Consider the following 24085-nt stretch of genomic DNA (forward strand, 5'->3'; position numbering starts at 1 on the left):
AAAAAAAAAAATTTTTTTTTTTCCCTGGGCCGGCCCGTGGCTCACTCGGGAGAGTGCGGTGCTGATAACACCAAGGCCACGGGTTTGGATCCCATATAGGGATGGCTGGTTAGCTCACTGGGTGAGCGTGGTGCTGACAACACCAAGTCAAGGGTTAAGATCCCCTTACCGGTCATCTTTAAAAAAAAAAAAAATTTTTTTTTCCTTTTTTTTTTTTTGTCTGCCTGGGTTATTTCAAAAAAACTATCTTCAAGTTCAGAAATTCTTTCATTTGCTTGTCCTAGCTTGCTGCTTAAGCTTTCAGTTGTGTTTTATATTTTGTTGAGTGAACCTTTCAGTTCTGTGAGTCCTGCTACACTCTTTTTTAAGGTATTAATCTCTTTGTAAATTTCCTCCTTTGTAACCTTTTTTCCCCTTCATTTTATTACATTGTGTAACTGAGTCTTCTTGCATCTCAGTGAGTTTCCTTAGGATTGTTGCTCAGAATTTCTTTTCAGTCATTTCAAGGATTCCCTGCTGTATAGGGTGTGGTATTTGAGAATTTCTGTATTCTTTTGGTGGTGTCATATTTTCTTGGGTTTCATATTTCTAGTATCTCTACACTGATATCTTGTCATCTGGTAAAGCAGTTGCTTGTTCTATTATTCTGGAGCAGGCTTTGAGGAAACAGACATCTTTTTCTTTCTCTAGTCTCCTTGTGTCAATGCAATCAAGTATCTGGTGGGCCGCCAGTGTGGTGGCTATGGCTACTGCTGTGGTGTAGAGCCACTTTTGCAGCAACTGTGCCTGTGATGGGCCACCTGCATGGAAGTGGTCTTTTCAGTGTGCTTAGGACCCCGGGTGTGCCCTGTTGCCTGCTTCTGGATGGGGAGTGTTGCCCTTGGCTCCTGCCTAGGACCCTGGGAGTGCTCTCTTGCCTGCTTCCCTGTGGAGGGGGCTGCCCTTAGCTCCTTCTTAGCATTAATGTTTTAAAGATTAGCTGCAATATGGAATCTGAAAACCATACCAATGAACTTTGTGTATGCTACTATATTAAAATTCATCAGTCTAGGGCTAGCTGGTTAGCTCAGTTGGTTAGAGCACAGCCTTATAACACCAATGTCATGGATTCAGATCCCCATACTGGCCAGCTGTCAAAGTAAATAAATAAATTAATTATTAAAATTCATCAATCCATTCTGCACTGTGAATGAATCTTTTACCTATGCATGCTTTTGTAACATCATCCATTGCTTATCTGGAAAATAGTAGTTCACCAAGCTATGCAGATTTTCCAAAATGTTCACCCATTTTATTACAATACACCAAATCAAATTTGTTAATATCACCACCAGACTCATCAGAGAAAGTCTTTTAAGTATTGGGAAGTTGTCAAGCTCATGATGGCAGATACTGGTTTCTCAAAATTCTATTATTTTCTTGAAAGCTTGGATTTTATCAGAGGGGACAAATGCTGGCAGTTGTTTTCTTGGAGTGACAGGCTCACCTTATTATTTTTAAGAAAATGTCTGCCAAATACTTAAGTTCAAAAAGTATATTTTGTCTACTAGTTGCTCTTTCAAGTAAAAATGGTGTTCCATGAAAATGGCAGCTGGTTCACCATGCAACTCAAACAACTGCACAAATGCTTTTTTCTTGAAACTGCATGCTGCATGTTGCATTCAGGATGCAGCAGAAGTGCCTCATGCAGATTTCTCACTTTGTCACACAGAATACTAAAAATACATGGACTCAAGGGTTGAGCTTTAAAAAAGTTAATATACTGCTTCATCAAGGTTATACCTGACTTTTCCTTTTTTTTGCAATTGAAGTTTTAATTGAGATAGTTGTAGACTCACATGCAGTTGTAAGAAATAATACAGATGTTCCTTGTAAACTTTGTCTAGTATCCCCTAAAGGTGATATTTTGCAAAACTATAGTATAACATGACAAGCAGGAAACTAACGTTGATACAAATATGTGTGTTGAGTTTTACACGATTTCATCACTTGTACAGGTTTATGTATCCATCACCACAGTCATTATATTGAACATTTGTAATTTCACAAAAATCCCTTGTGTTATTCTATCTCCGCACTTTTCTCCCCCCACCCTAAGCTCCTGGCTACAAATAATCTGTTCTCCATAGCTAAAATTTTGTAATTTTAAAATGCCATATAAATGGAACTATACAGTGTATAACTTTTAGGAATTAGCTGTTTCTTTTCTTCCCCACTCAGCATAATCTTCTGGAGATTCACCCAAGTTGATGCATGTATCAACTATTCATTCCTTTTATTGCTGAGCAGTATTCCACGGCATAGACGTGCCACAGTTTGTTTAACCACTTACCTGCTGAAGGACATCTGGACCAATTCCAGCTGCTATGAATATTCATACACAAGTTCTCATTTATTTAGAATAAATGCCCAGGAGCACAGTTGCTAGGTCATAGGATAGTTGCATTTTTTGTGTTTTAAGAAATAGCCAAGAGGTTTTCCAGAGTGGCTGAACCATTCCCCATAACCACCTGCAGCAGATGAGTGTTCCAATTTCCCCACATTCTCCACGGCATTTAGTGGTGTCACTATTTTTTGTTTTAGCTCTTATGATGTGCAGTGATATACCACTGTGGTTTTCTTTCTCCTGTTGTTACTGGGATGATGACAAAGATTGCCATGACAACTAGGATGTCTGGTGCCACTGCCTTGATCCACACTGAGGATCAAGGCAGTTTTATCCATTATTGCTTTTGCACCATCAGTGCAAATATCAATACAGTGGAAGAGGAATATAATTTCTTACTCTGATCATGAAAATAGTTTTTATCTGACAGACCCCCTGAAAATTCATGTCTCAGACACCTCAATGTTCCTTAGACCACACTTTGAGAACCAGACTCTACATGGAACTGCTCAGAGGCGCCAGGAGGGAAGAAGCAAGAAATGAAGACACACAGATACCAACACAAAACAAAGCACAGAACAAGTGCTGGAGGGAAGTTTTCTTTTAATTTGATGCCTTTATATATATTAAACATTTGTGCATGTGTCAATATGTTTAGTGTTTGGTGTCTCCCTCCTGATGACTTAAAAATTAACCAAAAGATTTTTTTTCAAAAGAGTCAATAACTTGAAACTCCCCAAGTGTCTTCAACAGTAGAATGAAGAAATATTCATGCAATGAAATATTTTGTGCCATAATATAGATGAATCACACAAACATATCGCTGAGCAAAAGAAACTTTGGTATCAGAAAACAAACTGTATGATTCCATTTACATAAAGTTCAAAATAGGCATAACTAATCTCTGATCTTAGAAGCTGAGGTGGTAGTAACCTAGGGGGAAAGTCCCCCATGATGGGGACTTCTGGCCAGCTGGAGCTAGTCCATTTCTTGAAACAGGTGCTGGTTACATGATACATTCAAATTGTGAAACCCATCAAACTGTTTTTTGGTCATATTGCAATAAAAACTTAAAAAATAAATGTATCAGAAAATAACTGCATGGTTCTCTAACTATATGCATCATTCCATGTCTAGTCCAATGAACAGGCATGGCCCTTAAGACAGCTGTGCTAACGTAAGGATGGCTACTAGCCTGCCCTTTGCCACAGTACATAATGTGTCGCTACACTAGAAACAGAACTCAACATCTGTCATACAGGATCTTTCCCACCCCATCCAGTCCTTAAGGATGTGGCCAACTCAACAAAAGGGTCTGGTCAAATTCATCCAGTAGGGTCAAACGGTGTCCTGCTACCCTAATGTGATAGACAACATCTGTCATACAGGATCTTTCCCACCCCATCCAGTCCTTAAGGATGTGGCCAACTCAACCAAAGGGTCTGGTCAAATTCATCCAGTAGGGTCAAACGGTGTCCTGCTACCCTAATGTGATAGTCAATGCTGCTGGGGTGGGCAACAGATACTCACAGATTCCTGAGCCACCTTTCCCTAATCACGATCGTATTTGCCTATTCTGAAGACTAGAATCTATTGCACTTTGTGATGTTTGTCTGGATCAAGTCCAAATTTTCCATGCCCATGTTAGGGACATAAGGTATCTGACTGGGGGCCACCACTGAGGAGAATAGCCTCACTTTTCAAAACCCCAGTTTCCTTGTTTCCTCCTCTTGTTCCCATCTTCTACCCCACCCCTGCCGCTCCCCACCACATGATTTGCCAACTGAGGTCAAAGCAAGCTGCAGGGCTGAAGCTGCACGGGTCCTAATAATCCTGTATCATGAGGTCTGGTTACATCAGGTACTTACAGGGTCTCTGTGAGCCTCATTGTATTGGGCTAAATCCTCCAATATGTTTTTACCCGGCATGATGGTGCTGACAAGATTTTCAACATGAGGAGTATCCATGCAATTGGCTAATCTGATATTAATGGACCTGGGTAAGGAGAGAAACAGTTTTTTAAGTTAAAGTACTAAAATAAGTATTCCCTCCAAAAATGGAGACAGAATTGTAACATATCACACTTATATAAAATATCTCGTAATTGTTGTGTCTTCTTCCCTCCCCCCCGTTTATTTGTGTATTTATTTATTTATTTTTAGATCCCACAAATAAGTGAGAACATGTGATATTTCTCTTTCTGTACCTAACCTGTTTCACTTAATATAATTCTCTCTAGGTCCATCCAAGTCCTTGAAGTTGATACGACAAGTGAACAGATATGATGTTGTTGGGAGGGAAGGGGGAGAGAGAGGGGGGAGGGAGATTTTGGTAATGGCCACAATAATCAACCACGTTGTATATTGACAAAATAAAATAAAATTAAAATTAATAATAATAATATCTTGTAAAGTACATTTATATAACATCGGGGTTTGATTAATTACAAAAGTAACTCATTTCATTCTAGAAAACCTAGAAAACATACAAAAAAGTGCAAAGAATGACGTAAAAATCATTAATAATGCCATTAACCAAAAATAACACAAATACACTTTAAACTCATTTAATTTAAAATGTTCAGCACCATGCTTTATTTTATATTTACTTCATATGCAGAGCCAAATGTTTAAAGAATGTTAAAAAGTTAAGAAGTCACATAGAGCAGGGCTGGCTTCATGAGAGTGGGACCCACGGACAGCTCAGGGCTGAGTGCTCTGAAGGGTCTCACATTTGGAGTTTGATGCTCTGAGGTCACCTTCTTAAAATTTGTTATCATTTTACCTTTGATTTTGTGTTTTTAAGTGAAGTCCAGTGAGACAATGGAGTGTGTCTGGGGGCTTGAAGCCTCGGCTCTCATGTGTTCCCCATTTCCCATGGTCTCTCTCAGTGATGGGTTCTCTCCCCCTGATCCTTGCTCTGGCACTTTGGGCTCCAAGGGGCCAGTTCATCTTTGCCTAACAACTGCTGCCTCCCTCTGCCAGAGGTGACAACTGGGAGGTCCACATTCAGCCATCACCCTCTACCCCCAGTGGGGTCCTGGACACAGGCATGGAGAGGGTCAGGGTTAGGCACAAGACCTGTGAAGTCCCTGGTCAGAGCAAAACAGTCCCCATGCTAGGCAGGCAGTGCCATGGTGTGCTTGGCTGGCAACTCAGTGTGGTGGACCTCTTGACCACCCCCTCACCCAGGTGTTCAGTGCATCCTGGCGCAGAGGTTGCAAGCCCTTGGAAAGATGCCTGTTTGCTGTGGGTTGGAGGAGTGGGCCCATGGGGAAAGGACAGTGACTTCCCCACCCTAGGCCAGAGCCCCATATTTTCATTTTGCAGTGGGTCCTGCATATAGCTGTCCTTGCACTGAATTCTCTCCAGTCATTAGGGTATTATCATTAAACAAGACAATGCTATTCCTCCTAATGTTAATAAAGTAAAATATTCTAACCTAATTTAACTTCTTTTTTTTTCTTTCCTTTTTGTCTTTTTGACTGACCGGTAACGGGATCACAACCCTCGCTGTCGCGCCCGTACTGGGGACCGGCAACAGGATTGCAACCCTCGGTGTTGCGCCCGCACCACGCTCAGCCAGTGAGCGGGAACCAGTCTCCACATGGGATCCGAACCCTCGGCGGGAGCGCCGCCACACTCCCAAGCAGCGCACTCTCCAGTGCGCCACCGGGCCGGCCCTAACCTAATTTAACTTCTAACTGTAGTGTGTGGAGTATGCATAAAGGAAATGTACATCATGGGGCCTGGTTTTCCAAAGCCTTGAATTTTCAAATATTGACCTTGCAAAGGACAGGAAATTTTCCCCAGTTTATAGTCTCTGTTGTAAGATAAAGAATTGTAACACAGCAAAGCTGCTGGTTCAAAGACAGACAGGTTACTGACTGATATGTAAAGATACTGGGAAATTGCTATAACAAAGAATGTTTGCTAAAATCAATCTGTTGTTGCAAACTGCATTATGGAAGGTCACCTTGCCTGTCTTACTGAATGTTACCAGCTTCTATTGTTAAACTTGTTAAACTGTACTTAGCAAAAACCCCACCTATGTTCTCTTCCTGTAACTTCCTGGTCTAGAGAATAAATGCAGGAAGAGAACCCCAATTCGGGGTTAATTTCCCAAATGGAAGGAATGACTCTATCTTGAGGGTTCCAGGAGATTAACTCCTTTTGGGAGCTTCTCACTGCTCAGAAGAGATGGGCTTTGAGTAATCTTTGGCAGCTCCATCACCCAAGAGAAAAGGGGTGACAAATCCATGGCAGGCAAAGCAACAGCAGTGAAAATCTGTGCTTAAACTTTAATGCATGGGTCTATACTATGGATACAGTGACTTATTTGCAGAGAACAATCTACAGCTATAACTGGTAAAAAGATGATCAATTAATATCATCTTAATAGTATTTATGATAAATTTTAAGTGAAAGATAAAAACTTGGTTCTGATATGACCACTTCATACTAAGATCTAGTTCAGATGGATTAAAGGTGTAAATGTGAATAACAAGACTACAAAAGTATTAGGAAAATACTCAAGAGAATTAAAAACATATTTCCACACAAAGCCTTGCACATGAATGTTCACAGCAGCATCACTAATAATAGCTCCCAAAGTGGAAACAACCCAAATGTCCATCACTTGATAACGGATAGACAAAGTGGTGTATTTATAAAATGGAATATTATTCAGCCATAAAAAGGAATGAAGTACCGACACACGCTCCAACACAATGAACCTTGAAAACATTAGGTTGAGTGAAAGAAGTCACATACAAAAGACCACGTATTTATCATTTCATTTCTATGAAATGGCAAGGATAGGCAAGTTTAGAGACAGAAAGGAGATTAGCAGTTGGCAGGGGCTGGGGGAGAAGGAAACGGGGACAAGGAAGGCTGTAGGGTAATAAAAATGCTTTGGAACCAGATAGAGGCAAAGGCTGTGCAACACGGTGAATGCACGAAAACCCACTAAACTGTACACGTTAAGGGAGTGAATTGTATGGTATGCGAATTACATTTCAATAAAGCTGTTACAAAAAATATACCTAATACCAAGGAACATTGAAAGGAAAAGGAAAGAGAAATGGCCACTAAAAGCCAAAAAATAAGCTGGTGGAGCTATATGAACATCAGATAAACTACTAGATCTTAAGATAAAAATCATTATGAGAAAAAAAAGAGGTCTTTTTTTGATAATAAAAGTAAAAATTTACTAGGAAGATATAACAATATCAGATCTGTAGGTATCCTTAGCCTCAGGATATTGAAGTAAAAATTGATAGGGTTAAGAGAAGAATTTGACGAATTCACCATCATTGCGGTAAGATTTAACACACCTCTCTCAGAAACTGGTATCAGACAGAAGATTTAAAATACTGTAGATTTGGATAGGCTCCATCTAAAGGACACTGCATCCCCAAATGAACAAAACCTGGCTATCTAAAAGTCATCTCAGTGTTATCATTCTAAAGCCCTCCTCCCAGCTGTCTCTCCCATCCTAGTTTGTGGCAACTCCATTCCTCCAGTGGTTCAGACCCAAAGCCTCAGCTTGCTCTTGGCTTTCTCACGTGCCTCTCTCCCAGCCCAGCAGCACTCTGGGTTGGCTCTCCCTTCAAAATGTATCTGAGAATACAACCACTTCTCATGACCTCTAGTGCTGGCCCCAGTCACCAGCACCTCTCACCTGGGTTGTTACGACAGCAACCTAATGTGTCCCTGTGTTCCACCTTTACTCCTGACCAACCACCAACCCACCAGAATGATGCTCACAAAATGTTAAATCAGACCATATGAATCTTCCACTCAAATCCCACTATTGGCGGTGTTCTTAACCTCATTTATGCCTAGGATCCCTCTCAGAATAATGTTTTTAAATGCATATTACCATATATGAGCTTCATTAAATAAATATGATTCAGCAGTGGTCTAATAATTGTCATAACTTTGCTGTACTGATGAGCATAAGCAATAAGTGATATTTACACATATCTGCAAATCCATAATATGATAGGAAAATACCTGTGGTTTCTGTTAAACAGAAAGTTACAAGTACTGCTGACATTACTGTGGTTTCTTGCACACTTTTACAATGGAAGGAAATGCTAAATTTCAGTTAAAGCTCCATGAAAAATAAAGACGTGATTTTTCACCTGAATTCTACCCATGCAGCCAGGTTAAGAACTGCAGCTATGTTTCCCATAGCATTCCAAGTAAAAGCCCAAGTCCTGGAGAGGCTAAGTGTGCCCCTAGCCCTCCATGACCACAGCTTCCTTCCCTGTGACGTCTCTGTGGGATCTCTCCTCTCTCTGGCTTTCCCTGCTCCTCAAACATGCTAAGCGTACTCCCTCACAGAGCTTACCTATGCTTATCACATGTTCTCCTATATGTAATAAATGCCACAATCAAGTTATGAAGAGTGTTGCAGGAGCCAGGAAAGTCAATGAGTACATGGACATCTTCCTCCTAGAAGGCTTGAAGTTCAGACCACATCATGGTTCACTCTGAAAGACCAGGGATTTTCCTAGCCTGCAGGAGTGCTCAGTAAATGTTCAATAAGCCATTTGTCTGTTCTCCTGCCAAGCATCATAAAAACACAAACATTATTTCACCAGTCTATCCATGGAAATCTACTATTGATTAGGGGACAAAATCACTGTGTTGTATGGTAAAGCTCTCATTTCTGCTATTTATATTCATCAAAGAACAACACTTGACAATTTTCATTTGTTCCTAGAATTTCAAGGGGAGGCACAGGCAATAGCAATATATTTGTGTCCTACTCTACAGCCACACCGTCCAACACAGAGCCTATAGCCCACGGTGGCTGCCGAGCACTTGAAATTTGGCTATTATAAGTACAAATTCGCCACTGAATTCTGAAGACTTAGTACAAAAAAATGTAAAATATCTCATTTATACTTTTTCATATTGTTTACATTTTTAAGCAATAATATTTTGGATATGATGGGTTAAATGATAAGTAAATATAGCAATTAATTTCACCTACTTTTCAATGTTTTAATGTGACTATTAGAAAATTCAAAATTACATAGATGGCTTACAGTGTATTTTTACTGGATGGGGCTGCTCTACATGTCTGCATTTGCCTCTGAGAGCTATTTTTCAAAAGTTTTTTAATCGGGTCAAAAAGTAGAATGTAGGTTTACTGCACAGGTGACCTTTCCTGCAGGGTCTAAAGCAACGTGCTGGTGTATGCCCTACTGCTTCCCCATCAGCTGCTAGGAACAGCAGCCAGTTTGTTCTGGCTTTAACTGGAAATGACATGAGGGGGACATGTGGCCAGCAAAAAAGAAAACATAAAGGTGGCAGCAGGTATGTGTTCTAATCACTTTTATAGAGCGATTGACAGGAATATCTAGAAAAAGTGAAAAATGAATGTGCATAAGAAATAAACTCTCAATTAAAATATATTTCCTTAAAATCGGTTACTAAAATGGCTTTATTAAGAATGATTCATTCCTTCTGTCAGTCACAAATACAAAGATACTTCAAGAAATTCATGGAAAGATTTGTATTATCTTTTAATTCTATTTTTGCATGAACTGCTTGAAGTACCTTCATGATTATTAAACATCTGCTGTGTGCTCAGTGTGTTCCAGGGGCTGGGGATCCATCCGGGAACAAACAGTCCACAATTCCTGCAATCACGGAGCTGACCTTCTATTGACTCCACAGCCATATTCTGAGAAATAGTTCTGAAATTCTTTAAAGTTTTAAATAATGTATATAAAGTTAGAAATGGACCAGGACATATGGAGACCTTCATCTCTGCTTAAACTATAGAAAGTCCCTTGAAAAATAAAATGACTTCAAAACAAAGCTGTAACGATGCTTAGTGTTTATTTTCAACCTATGTGATTATTAATTAAAGTGAAATTGATCTTAAAATGTATATGATGTCATCCGCACATGCACACACCAAAAAAAGATAGTATTTACTGTCAAATTACCAAGGACCTATCTTTACTTCTTGCCATATTCTCAGATAAATAGTAAAGAGTAAGAACATCTTGGATGGTCTATAAAATGATACCAAGACCAACTGTTTTAAATCTGAGCTTTAAATCTGCTAAATAAATATCAAAAAAAAAACCCGAATTCCCCTTTGATGTTTACACATGAGACTTAGGCCTGGCAGGACTGCAGAAGATGGTGGCCCACTGGATATGTCTAAGTGCGGCCCTGCTTTCATCTCTCCACAACTTCCAAGTAAGAAGTTTCTAATCTTCCTTCTCCTGTTATAACCGTGATGGCAGGCCCCTCCCTGCAGTCCCATGGCATATAACCAGGAAGGAGAACACTCCCACCTGCCTCTCTCTGTTCTGTGTATCACCTGCCTGACCTTCAGGTGAACATATATTCAGTAACCAGAATGGTGTGACCTTTTCTTAATGGTCCAGGCACAGTTCTAAAGCCACTTTGAACCAGAGAGGGTGATTCGTGGTGGTTTTCCCTATCTATCCACACGGCTTCCTGCATTTACAGATAAAGCAAGGTCTCCTGAGAGGTCTGTCTTGTTTCCTGACCCTTCACGTCCCTGGGTCACCTCTCTCCTGCACCTTCTCTCTGATGTGCATGAATGCCCAAACCAGTGAGTCCTCAGAAAATGTCACCTCTCCCTGATGAAATGATGAAACTCTTGCTCACTGTCCCTTCCTAGGTCTTGAATGTTCTACAGCCTTGGTCACCCGCTTCACAACGATAGGTTTCCTTCTTTGCCTGTTTTTGGCTGATTCTGGCCTCAGAGGTCAGAATTTATAGTATTCAATCAGGCTGCACTCACAGTAAAATAGAAAAATATATATGAAAGTAGAAGGAAAAGGACTTAACACTTATCTTTTCAACCCCAAGTTCAATGAATGAATGGTTTTAGCCACCTACAACTTTATGTGTGTGTACAGTTACTCAGCCTTGCAGAAAACAGGGCAATTTTCTGATGCCAGTAAATGGAAAGAAGAAAAGTGACCTGAGTCTTTCTGAAGTGCGAAGGAGTGATCTAGGCAATAGAATCATAAAGCAATGCAAGACAGCCTTGGTCACCCACTTCACAACGATAGGTTTCCTTCTTTGCCTGTTTTTGGCTGATTCTGGCCTCAGAGGTCAGAATTTATAGTATTCAATCAGGCTGCACTCACAGTAAAATAGAAAAATATATATGAAAGTAGAAGGAAAAGGACTTAACATTTATCTTTTCAACCCCAAATTCAATGAATGAATGGTTTTAGCCACCTACAAGTTTATGTGTGTGTACAGTTACTCAGCCTTGCAGAAAACAGGGCAATTTTCTGATGCCAGTAAATGGAAAGAAGAAAAGTGACCTGAGTCTTTCTGAAGCGCGAAGGAGTGATCTAGGCAATAGAATCATAAAGCAATGCAATAGTCATTAGTATTTCAGTTTAATAAAACAAAACAACATCCACAAAATAAAAAATGAAGTTTCTATTGGGTTCTGTTCAAGGAGGTTAATTAAAAGTGGGAGAGAGAGAGGATTGACATTAAACACTAAAACACTCTCCACAATAACCTGGGCCTGAAATAGGTATAATGGTGACCAAGTAGAAACAAATAGCAACCAGGCATGAGTGAGCCACCCACAGAAAAGCAAATAAAACCAAAACACTGAGGAAAGAAATCATCTAAAGGCCAACTATCTGAGGAGGTTTTTATTTGCTGAGCAAAGTTGACAATTGGTTGTGGATTTTTATTTGCTATGGAAAGTTGACAATTGGTTGTATGATCTAACTTGGCAGTAAATATTTATTTATAGCAAATCCAGCACAATAAATATAAGTTTGAAACATATTCCCGCAAATTAAAAGTGTCAAATTTTAGAAAAGCATAGTTTGGAAGGGCAGTAAGATGGAGCGGCCCGTTCACCTAAATGCGTCCCCCATGAATGAATAAACAAGCAGAAGGAGAAGCCAGTGGGGAGGTGAAGAACGGGAAGGAAGGGAAATGGAAAAAATCATGTATCCCACGTACCATCCCATATTAAGTTTGGAAACATCCTTGAGGTTACTATATGATTTGATAAAAGTGTTAAAAAGAGAGCATTTAATTTATCCACAGTTAAAGTGAAAGTTAGTATAAATATTAAGAAACGTTTTCATTTCAACAACCAGTGATCACTAAAGGAAGTGAGAGGAAACCTGGGTGTGGAATTCGTTGACAGAAGAGGTAGCCGTCACTAACAATAGAATGAATCATTTGTCCCAGGGCTCACCAGCATGGCCAGAGGGCAGGTGACAGACACAAATATAACTTTCCAAGGGAAGAAGGAAATTAGGTGGGAGACCGGAACATGACATCATGAAATTTAAAGTAACCAAACTTGACAGCAGGAACAATTCATCCCAAATGTCAAGAGAAGTGAAGCAAAGAATGGAAGAACATGGTATATTTTTAAACTACGGTATAAAGGAGTAGGTGTCGAGGACCTCGCTGTGACCACATGGCTCCTCCTCCACGTCTTCAGGTCTTTGCTCAATGCCCCCTTTGCTGTGGATCCTGAGGGACATGGCAGCCCCCTCTCCTGACCCAGCACTTCTTGTCCCTCCACCTGGACTCATCACATTTGTCCTCATCACTTACACCCTACATATTTGACCTCTTTCCTTTCTTTATGTCTTTCTCTTCTAACTAGAATGCAGGCCCCATGAGGGCAAGGATTTCTGTCTGTGGGGGTCACTTCTGTTTTCCCAGTACCTGGAGTACTAGCTGGCATATGTACACAGTCAATGTTGTGTATGTTATGGATGGACAAGGGGACTTGCCGGGAGCCTCTGGGAAAGAAAGTATACCGTCAGTCAGCACTGTCCCCCTGCAATGCTGCATAGATGTCAGCCCAGAGCCCAGTGGTCACTGAAGCCAGTTTCAGGATGGAGCTGACATGGGAGAGGGCAGAGTGGAAGAAAGGAAAGAAACCAAGACCCTGAAGATACAAAACCCTGGCCCACTCCAGACCTCCCAATTATGCCAGCGAATAAATGCCCTATGGTGGAAGCCATGTCAAGTTGGGTTTTCTTTTATTTCCAGCTGAAAGCATTCTCATTGTTAATCTAAATTTTGAAATTTAAAAAGATGATTTTTTAAAAACACAGGTTAAGGGGAGGGTGTATATAAAAAGAAAAGACAAGGAACTAGAAACAAGTAAGAGAAATTAAAGCACTACTTGGTATAAATAAAAAATATCCACAAAAATGTTATAGTTCATATGTTCTTATAAAATCTAGCCCAAGGGTCTATTTATACAATACAGAAGGGACTTAATAACTTAGTACCAAAAAATTATAGAAAATCTGTATTTGGGAGAGACACGGAATCAGGAATTGTGATTCCGTGTCTCTTCCAAATACAGGTTTTTCTATAACCATGTAAGCCACATCTGTTTTAAACCTTTTCATTACCTGGTAATTATCTGCAGTGCATCTCGAACTTTAACATGCATAAAAGTCAATGGGAGCACTTGTTAGCAGCACAGATTCCTGGGCAAACTCAGATTCAGATGGCCTGGGGCAGGGCCTGCCATTCTGCATTTTAGCTAGTTCTCAGTGGTTTCTGATGCTGCTGATCTGTGGACCATGCTCACTGTAGAACTGAAGAGAATATGAACTGAAGAACTGTCCTTGAGTAAAGATGAAGTAACCCAGAGAAGGGAAGCTACGTGCTAGGGTCAGGAAGATGTGAGATGCTGTGGTCTGCAATAGCCTTGTGGAGCCACCAGTCCACCTTCGATGGTCTTCGACAGAAAGGACAAACCTTTGTAAGGTCTCACTTACTAACAGCTGAGCACAAGTCCCCACAGATACAAAGGGTGCACGTCACAGAGCATGGTACACAGTGCCCTGACTTACAGAGGACACAGGCTGCTGCACCTGGGGCCCTCCTCAAGCCTGGATAGGATGCAGGGGCCAGTGTGGGGGACTGACCATGAAAACACCTGGCACTTTTAGAGAATACTGTGGAGAAATGGGGACAGAAAGGGATGGGGTAACTGATGCCACGGACACATCAAGGTGACGGATGGTCCTCTTTGAGGTTGCTCCCATGCTCCCATTTCAGAACGTCATTTTGTGGAATATGAAATTCCTCCCAATTCATTTGTTAACACAATCATTTTTAAAATTACAAGTATCTCTGATATGTATGGGCAAGAGGCTGTCGTTCCTTCACAGCTCAGCTGGCTTCTTACTCTCACCCAGCCAAGATAAACTGATGGAAGGGGGAGGGGTGCAGGAGTTTGGGCTTGAAAAGAGTGGAGGGAAGAAGGATACTGTATTCCATTCAGGAGCTGAGTAATCCTGACATGCAAAACTACCATTTCTTTCATTAAATGTGTGATCTCCCCAAAAAGTTTTTTATGCTTAGAATTAAGTTTAAAGGACTTCTGGGAAGATGGCAGACTAGCAGTGCCCAGGGCATGCTCATCCTGCAGAAGATCAAAACAGGCCCACCACCATGGCCACCACAGTTGCCAGAGCCATGGTCAGGTCCCCAAACTGTCGCCCATCGCAGAGCAGCAGTACTGCGGGTAGCCCATCACTGCAGCCAGGGACTCCAAAGATGTGAGAGAGGTGGCTGCAACCACTGCCACCATTGCTGCCACCACAGATTAACCCTACAGCTACCAAGGATACTGCAGACACAAGGGAGGCAGTTGCAGCCACCAGCACTGCTGCCACCCCCATGTGGTAACTCTGCTGCCACCAAGGACACCACAGATGCCTGGGAAGCAGTTGCAGTCACTGATGCCACGGCCACCAACATGAAGTAACCCTGCTGCCAATGCAGACACCATACTGTGTGGACTGCCTCTGTGGACACCGCAGCCAAGTGGGCAACCACCAGTGCTGCCAAGCAGCCACCACTGTCATGCAAGCAGGCCACCACTGCCACATTAGCAGCCTACCAAAGCTACCTCCACAACCGATGTCACCACAAGGCCAGCCTTCTATCACAGCAGCAGCCACAGTAGCCAGTTTTGCTGGATAGGCAGACCACCAACCACTTGACTACACTGAGACAAGGAGAGTGTTGGGCTGAATAACAGACCCTTCTACCCCATCCTGTGCAGGTCCTGAGTCAGGTAGGAAAACTGAGCAGTCGCCAGCAAAATGGACATACTTTATTCTTCAGACGCAAGCTCTGCCAACCAGCAGTTCAGAGCCGCTGCCTTCCATACTGAAGTACACAAAAATGGCAACAAGCCAAGCAGTATACGGGTGTGCATGCACACTAACTCTACTCTTACATAACTTCTTTACAAAGGATGTGCTGAAACATACCCAGCCGGATACGAGGTGAGAGAGCCTGACCAGCTCAACTCCGCTTTCCTCACAGAGGGTAACCAATGGAGTCCAGGGAACAAGAGTAATAGAAGAAACAACTACTCTAACAGATGACCAGACATCAATGTAGAAATACTAGAAATATGAAAAAATGAGAAAATATGAGTCCACTAAAGGAATACAGTATCTCTCAAATATCAGACCCCATACAGCAGGAAACCCTTGAAATGACCAAATTCTGAGTAAAAATCTTAAGGAAACTCAATGAGATACAAGAAGATACAGTTAGACAACACAATAAACTGAGCAAAACTATCAAGGATGTGAGGGAGGAAATTTACAAAGAGATTAATGCTTTAAAAAAGAATGTAGCAGAACTCACTCAACGACATAAAAAACACAACTGAGAGCTTAAGCAGCAGGCAAGAGCAAGCAGAAAAAAGACTTTCTGATCTTGAAGACAGTCCCTTTGAAATAATTCAGGAAGATAATGGCAGGCCCATGGCTCATTTGGGAGAGTGTAGTGCTGATAACACCAAGGCCATGGGTTTGGATCCCTATATAGGGATGGCTGGTTAGCTCACTTGGGAGAGTGTGGTGCTGACAACACCAAGTCAAGGGTTAAGGTCCCCTTACCTGTCATCTTTTTTAAAAAAAGAAAAGAAAAGAAAAGAAAGGAAATAATTCAGGCAGACAAAAAAAAAAAAAGAAAAGAAAAGAAAGGAAAAAAAAATTTTTAAATGAAGAAAATCTAAGAGAACAGCAGACAACTTAAGTGCATGAACATCTGAATCATGGGTATTACTGAAGGGGAGGAGAAAGGAAAAGGCATTAAGAACATATTCAATGAAATAATAGAGGAAAACTTCACAGCTATAGGGAGAGACATGGACCTTCAGATTCAGGAGGCTCATATATCCTCAAACAGATTCAATCCAAAAAAGTCCTCTCTGATGCACATTATAGTTAAACTGGCAAAACTCAAAGACAAAGAATCCAAAAACAGCTAGAGAAAAGCATTGAGTCTCCTATAAATGAGGCCACATCAGACTAACCACAGACTTCTCAACAGAAACTGTACAGGCCAGAAGAGAATGGGATGATATATTCAAAATACTAAAAACACTGCCAGCCGAGAATACTAAACTCAGCAAGGCTATCCCTCAGAAATGAAGAGAAATAGTGTATTTCTCAGACAACCAAAAACCACAAGAGTTCACCACCACATAAACCAGCCCTACAAAAATTCTCAAAGGAGTCCTACATCTGGAATCCAAAACCCAATAATCAATACCATGAATACAAAAGAAAGAACAAAACCCACTTGTAGAAGAAAAAAAAAAGCAAAGGAGAAAGAGAAAGAAACAGTATCTTACCACTTCCAAAAACAAACACTGAAGACAAACAATAGAAGGGAAAGAAATAACAAAAGTTATTTAAAACATCCAAATGAAAAATGGATAAAATGCCAGAAGTAAAATGATACCTTTCAGTAACAAACTTAAATGTAAATGGATTAAATTCCTTACTCAAAAAACATAGAGTAGCTGATTGGGTTAAAAAGCTAGACCTAAGTATATGCTGTCTACAAGAGACTGACCTTACCTATAAAGACATACACGGAGTAAAAGTGAAGGATGGAAAAAGATATACCACAGAAATGGAAAACAAAAATGAGCAGGAGTAGCTATTCTTATGACAGATAAAATGGACTTTAAACCAAAAACTATAAAAAGAGACAAGGAAGGCCACTACATAATGATAAAGAGATCTATACAGTAGGAAGACATAACAATCATAAATACATATATATAGACCCAACATTGCAGTGCCTGGATATATAATGCAAACATGAGATAGACCCAAATATGATGACAGTTGGGAACCTGGACACCCCTCTCTCAACACTGGACAGACCCTCTAGGCAACAAACCAACAGAAAAACACAGGATTTAAACCTCAGATCAACACTTTCGATCAACTGGACTTGGTAGATAGCTACAGAACATTTCATTCAACATCCACAGAATATTCATTCTCCTTATCTGCACATGGAACATTTGCCAAGACAGGCCACGTTAGGTCACAAATCAAACCTCAACAAATTTTAAAATACTGAAATCATTTCAAGTATCTTCTTAGATCACTGTAGAGCTAGGGCTAGGATCTGGAGCTCACAGACCCCTCGAGCCCATTCACAAACCCTTCACATGCAGGTCTATGAGCTAGGTAACCAGCAAAAAGGTCCTTGGAGCCTTGGTTGAAGAAAGAATAGGTTTTATTCAACACACACACGTCTAAGAGTTAAACATTCCAAGAGAGAAACCCAGAAACTCAACCGTTACTGGCAAAGTCCAAAGAAACACTGAACAGCGGCCAGCAGAGTAAACATACTCTATTTTTAGACATGAGCTCTGCTGGCCAGCTCTGCTTCACAAACTCAAGAACACACAATAGCAACAAACTAAAAAGATACACTGGTGCATATGTGCACTAACTTCACCCACACACAATGGTTTACAAGAAATGTGCTGCTTGACCCCCAACCAGATGTGAGCTGAGGGAGTCTGACTAAATTATCCTATTTTCCCCACAATCACAATGGATTAAAACTAGAAATCAATAACAAGCAAACTAAGGAAACTATACAAACACATGGAAATTAAACAACTGATGGTACTGAACAATTTAGGGGTCCAGGAAGAAATTCAACAGGAAATCAAGAAATTTCCCAAAACTAATTTTAAAAAAGCAAAAAGAAAAAGGACACATCATACCCAAACCTGTAGGACACTGCAAAAGCAGTACTAAGAGGGAATTTTGTTGCAATAAATGACTACATCAAAAAAAAAAAAAAAAGATTTCAAATAAACAACTAATGCTACACCTCAAGGAACTAGAAAAACAAAAACAATCCAATCCTCTAATTAGTAGACAGAAAGAAATAATTAAGATCAGAGTAGAACTAAATGAAATAACAAATAATAATAATAATAATGATAATAATAATAAATAAATGAAACAAAAATATTGGTTTTTCAAGAAGATAAACAAAATAGACAAGCCATTAGCTAGCCTAGCTGAAAACAGAAGAAAGGAAACCCAAATAATAAAAAATAGAAATGAAAAAGGAGACATTACACCTGATAGAACAGAAATACAAAGAGTCATTGGAGACTGTTATAAAGAACTATGTGCCAAAAAATTTGAGTACCTAGAGCAAATGGATAAATTTCTGGACACATACAAACTACCAAGACTGATCCAAGAAAAATAGAAAACCTGAACAGACCAATAACAAGCATTGAGATTGAAGCAGTAATCAGCAGTCTCCCAACAAAGAAAAGCCCAGGACTGGATGGCTTTACTGCTGAGTTCTACCAAACTTTTAAAGAGGAATCAATACCAATTCTCTTCAAACTGCTCAAAAAAATTGAAACAGAGGCCACTCTCCCAATCTCATTCTATGAGACCAGCACCACCGAGATACAAAATCCAGACAAAGATAAAACAAAAAAAGAAAACTATAGGCTAATATATTTGATAAACATAAGTGCAAAAATCATAAATAAAATATTAGCAGATAGAACACAGCAACACAACAGAAAAATTATACACCATGATCAGGATACACCAGTGATACAAGAATAGTTCAACATATGCCAGTCAATAAATGTGATACACCACATCAACAAAATCAAGGACAAAAACTGTCTGACTATCTCAATAGATGAAGAAAAAGCATTTCATAAAATACAACATACCTTCATGATAAAGACTGTCAGTAAATTTAGGTATAGAAGGAAAGTATCACAGCACAATAAAAGCAATATATGACAACCCCACCACCAATATCATCCTGAATGAGAAAAGCTGAAAGCTTAAGACTGGGAACAAGACAAGGATGCCCACTCTCATCACTCCTATTTAACACAGTGTTGGAAGCACTAGCCAGAGCAATCAGGCAAAAGAAAGAAACAAAGGGCATCCAGATTGAAGAGCTCTACAAAGAGAAATAGAAATCGCTGCTGAAAGAAATTAAAGAGGACATAAAAAGATGGAAAGACATTCCATGCTCTTGGATGGGAAGAATTAACATTGTGAAAATGTCCATACTACCCAAAGCAATCTTCAGATTTGATGCAATCCCCACAAAATACCAATGACATTCTTCACAGAAAAAGAAAAAACAATCTTAACATTCATATGGAAAAACAGAACACCCCAAACAGCCAAAGCAATCCAGAGCACAAAGATAAAAATAACACCAGAGGCATAACACTACCTGAATTCAAATTATACTACAAAGCTATAGTGACCAAAACAGCATGGTACTGGCACAAAAACAGACACATGGACCAATGGAACAGAATACAGAACCCAGAAATCAACTCACAAACTTACAGCCAACTGATCTTTGACAAAGTCACCAATATCATACACTGGGGAAAAGACTGCCTCTTCAATAAATGATGCTGGGAAAACTGGACATCTATATGTAGAAGAATGAAAAGAGATCTGTACCTCTTGCCATATACCTAAATCAACTCAAAATTGATTAAAGACTTAGATGTAAGACCTGAAACTATAAAACACCTTTAAAAAACATGCACAGGGGAAACACTTCAGGAAGTAGGAATGGGTGAAGACTTTATGAATATGATCCCGAAAGCACAGGCAACTAACGGAAAAGTAAAAAAATGCTATTATGTCAAACTGATATAGGAGCTGCTCAGTTTCCCTGGGCTCAGGTTTCAGGACATGCCTGTTGGTTTCCAGCCACTTTCCAGGTTTCCAGGTCACAGACCCCCTCCTCTGAACTCTCCCCTGCAGGAAAGCTACTGTTGCTAGCTAGACCTATTTTCACACCAACACAGGGAAAATGAGACGACAAGGGGCTGGTTTATGCAAATCCAGTGGCTGGGCATACTCAATAGAGAGCACAGAATATTCTTGAATATGCCTGGTGCATCAATAGGGTCTGACCAATGAACATGCTCCAGGAAGAGACTGACTGAGCATGTGCAAGACTAAATGTTACATAACTGGAAGCCTCACCCTTAATTGAATATTCATTAGATAAAATATAAAAGCTGAATCCCAGCCAAAGGCAGGGTTGTTGCTCACTTTCCTGGAGGCAATCTGCACTTCGCTGGCGTGAGGTGTGTATACTTTACTTTGAATCAAACTTACTTTCAGCAAGTGGCTGCTCACACTCTTGAGCCAGCCTGCACTTTGTACTGAACTTTAAGTATGTTTTCCTTGCTTTTATATTAAACTCGATGTCTGTACTGAACTTACTTTTGTGTTCAACTTGGTGTGGGCCCTTCTCGGTCTCTGGAGCTAGGCTGCACTCTCTCTGTGGAACCTGTGTTTCTTATCTATTATATTAAACTTGTTCTCACTTTTTACTGTGACTCTGCTCTTGAATTCCTTCCTGTGGCAGAGTCAAGAACCTGGTAAGAGGACTGGGTGGGTTGAGGCCAACTATCGGGCTCCTGGACCCTACCTCCAACATCAAAATAAAAAGCTTCTGCACAGCAAAAGAAACAATGGAGTGAAAAGAAAACCTAAAGAGTGGGAAAAGATATTTGTAAACTATGTATCCAACAAAGGGTTAATATCCAGAATATATAAGGAACTCAAACAACTTCACAGTAAAAAAAACAAATAACCCAATTAAAACATGGGCAAAGGAGCTGAATAGACACTTCTCAAAGGAAGATATGCAAATAGCCAACAGGTACATGAAAAAAATGTTGAACATGACTAAGCATCAGGGAAATACAAATCAAAACCGCACTGGGATATCATCTCACCCCAGTTAGACTGGATATTACAAAACCAACAGAGAATAACAAATGCTGACGAGGGTGCAGAGAAAGGGTAACACTTCAACACTGCTGGTGGGACTTTAAATTGGTTCAGCCATTATGGAAAACAGTATGAATGTTCTTCAAACAACTACAGATAGAACTGACATACAATCCAGCAATCCCACTGCTGGGTATATGCCCAAAGGAATGGAAATCATCATGTTGAAGGGATACCTGCACTCCCATGTTTATTGCAGCTCTATTTACAATAGCTAGGAGTTGGAACCAACCTAAAGGTCCATTGTCAGATGACTGGATAAGGAAAATGTGGTATTTATACACAATGGAACACTACTCTACCATAAAAGAGAATGAAATACTGCCATTGCAACAACATGGATAAACTTAGAGAAAATCATGTTAACTGAAATAAGCCAGGCCCAGAAAGCAAAATACTGCATGTACTCACTCGTAAATAGGAGCTAAAATATAAACACAAAAATTTAAAAAAAAAAAAAGAAAGGAAGATACAACAGTCACAATAATACGCTGAACTTTCAAAAGGAGAGAACAGAACTGAGGTTACCAGAGGTGGGAAAAGGTGGGGGGCAGGTAATGGAGGAATTGGTAAAGGGACATGAAAATGATTACACTGTATAATGTTGAATATACTAATTATCCTGCTTTGAGCATCACATATTGCACACAGATACTGATATTCAACTCTGTACCCCTCAGATATGTACAATCAACTATGGTACAATAAAAAATAAATAAGAAGTTTAAAAGAAAATAAAAAATTAAAGAAGATATCTACACATTCTGTAGAAAACAATGGACCATCGTCATGTCCACAAAAGGGACATCCTCTGATGGTGATAAATGTGTGGGTTTTGAGGAATGTCTTGACCACCAAGACCTTTCCCATCTTCTTTTGGAAAAGGCTATGGGAACACTGGTGGCACTCGAAGGAGCTATTAGAATGCACAAGCTGAGAACCTGGTGCAGAAGTGCTGGGTGGGTTGATAACAAATTCATTGAGGTTGCAAAGGAAGGTTCCCAATGAAGGCTCAGATGGCAACAGTGAGAAGCACGTGACTTGCTAAATATGCAAAAACTATTTCACCTTGTGAGTCTTTAATTTTTCAGAAAAGGTGCACATGATTTGCTCCAATTTTACATGCGAGTGATAAAAAAAATGAAGCTGACACTGAAAACTGTTATGAAGAAAAACAACCAGGGCTGCTGCAACCAGAACTGATACCTAGAGAAGTGTTGCAAGTCTCATCATTTTAAAAATACACATTTTTAAAAATAAGAGTAATATATGTATAAAATAAAAAGAGAGTGCGAGAGAAAAGAATGTAAATTAAGTACTTAAGTCCCTGGGAACAAGTCCACTACTACAGCCAGACTGGATCCCATGTCTTCTGACTGCTCTCCATCTCCAGCGTGTGTTCAATTATATTTGTTCAGAATGAGAACCCCAAGTCAGAAAGAAAGGTCACCAATGCATTCTACTTAAGAATGCAGAGAGTGTAAAGTACATTTTTTAAAAATTTCCATTTGAATCATAATAAAATTTAAAATCTCAGTGTATACAAAATTAACTACCTTTCCTATTACAGAAATAATGCATGCCCGTGATCTTTTAAAAATCAAACAGAAATGACAACTCAATTAAATATTGGGCAAAAGATCTGAATAGACATCTCTTCAAAGAAGACATACAGATGGGAAATAAACATATAAAGAGATGCTCCATGCCATAGGTCACTCAGGAATTGCAGATTAAAACAACGAGATACCACTGTCAGAAAGGGTAAAATCCACTGACAACTCCAAATGTTGGCAAAGCTGTGGAGCAACAGGACTTCTCATTCATGGCTGGTGAGAATGCAAAATCATATACGGCCATTTTGTAAGACAGTTTGGCAGTTTTTTACAGTGTGAATGCAAAATCATATAGGACCACTTTGTAAGACAGTTTGGCAGTTTTTTACAAAGCGAATCATATTCTCATCATAGGATCCAGCAACTGCACTCTTTGGTAGTTACCCAAATGAGTTGAAAACGTATGTCCACATAAAAACCTGCGTATAAGTGTTTATGGTAGCTTTATTCATCATTGCTCAAACTTGGAAGCAAGATGTCTTAGTAGATGAACGGATAAACAAACGGTGGTACACGCAGACAATGGAATATTATTCAATGTGAAAAAGAAATGAGCTATCAAGCCATGAAAAGACATGGAGGAGACTTAAATGCATACTACTAAGAGAAAGAAGCCAATCTGAAAAGCCTACATATTGCATGCTCCCAAATATATAACATTCTGGAAAAGGCAAAACTACAGAGACAGTAAAAAGATCTGTGGTTGCTGGGGTTGGGGGAGGGAGGGATGACTAGATGGAGCACCGAGGATTTTTAGTGCAGTGAAACCATTCTGTGTGATATTACATAGTGAATGAATGTCATCATACAGGTGTCCAAACCCACAGAGTAGACAAGAGTGAACCCTAAGGTCAACTATGGACTTTGGTGGACAATGATGGATCGATGTAGGTTCATTGGCTA

The 24085-nt window shown here is 40.0% G+C and overlaps 1 protein-coding gene across 1 annotated transcript in view; it reads right to left on the minus strand.

Moving 5' to 3' along the window:
- LOC103608837 (uncharacterized protein C20orf26-like) overlaps positions 1-24085 on the minus strand; it is a gene marked incomplete at both ends in the record, with an annotated part of 77900 nt that overhangs the window by 12666 nt on the left and 41149 nt on the right. The window contains one exon of the mRNA XM_008593226.1: positions 4255-4381. Within this exon, the coding sequence (XP_008591448.1) occupies positions 4255-4381 (127 nt within the window). The remainder of the gene's footprint in view (positions 1-4254; positions 4382-24085) is intronic.

This window comes from Galeopterus variegatus, unplaced genomic scaffold, assembly GCF_000696425.1.
Source record: "Galeopterus variegatus unplaced genomic scaffold, G_variegatus-3.0.2 Scaffold8904, whole genome shotgun sequence".
Lineage (NCBI taxonomy): Eukaryota > Metazoa > Chordata > Mammalia > Dermoptera > Cynocephalidae > Galeopterus > Galeopterus variegatus.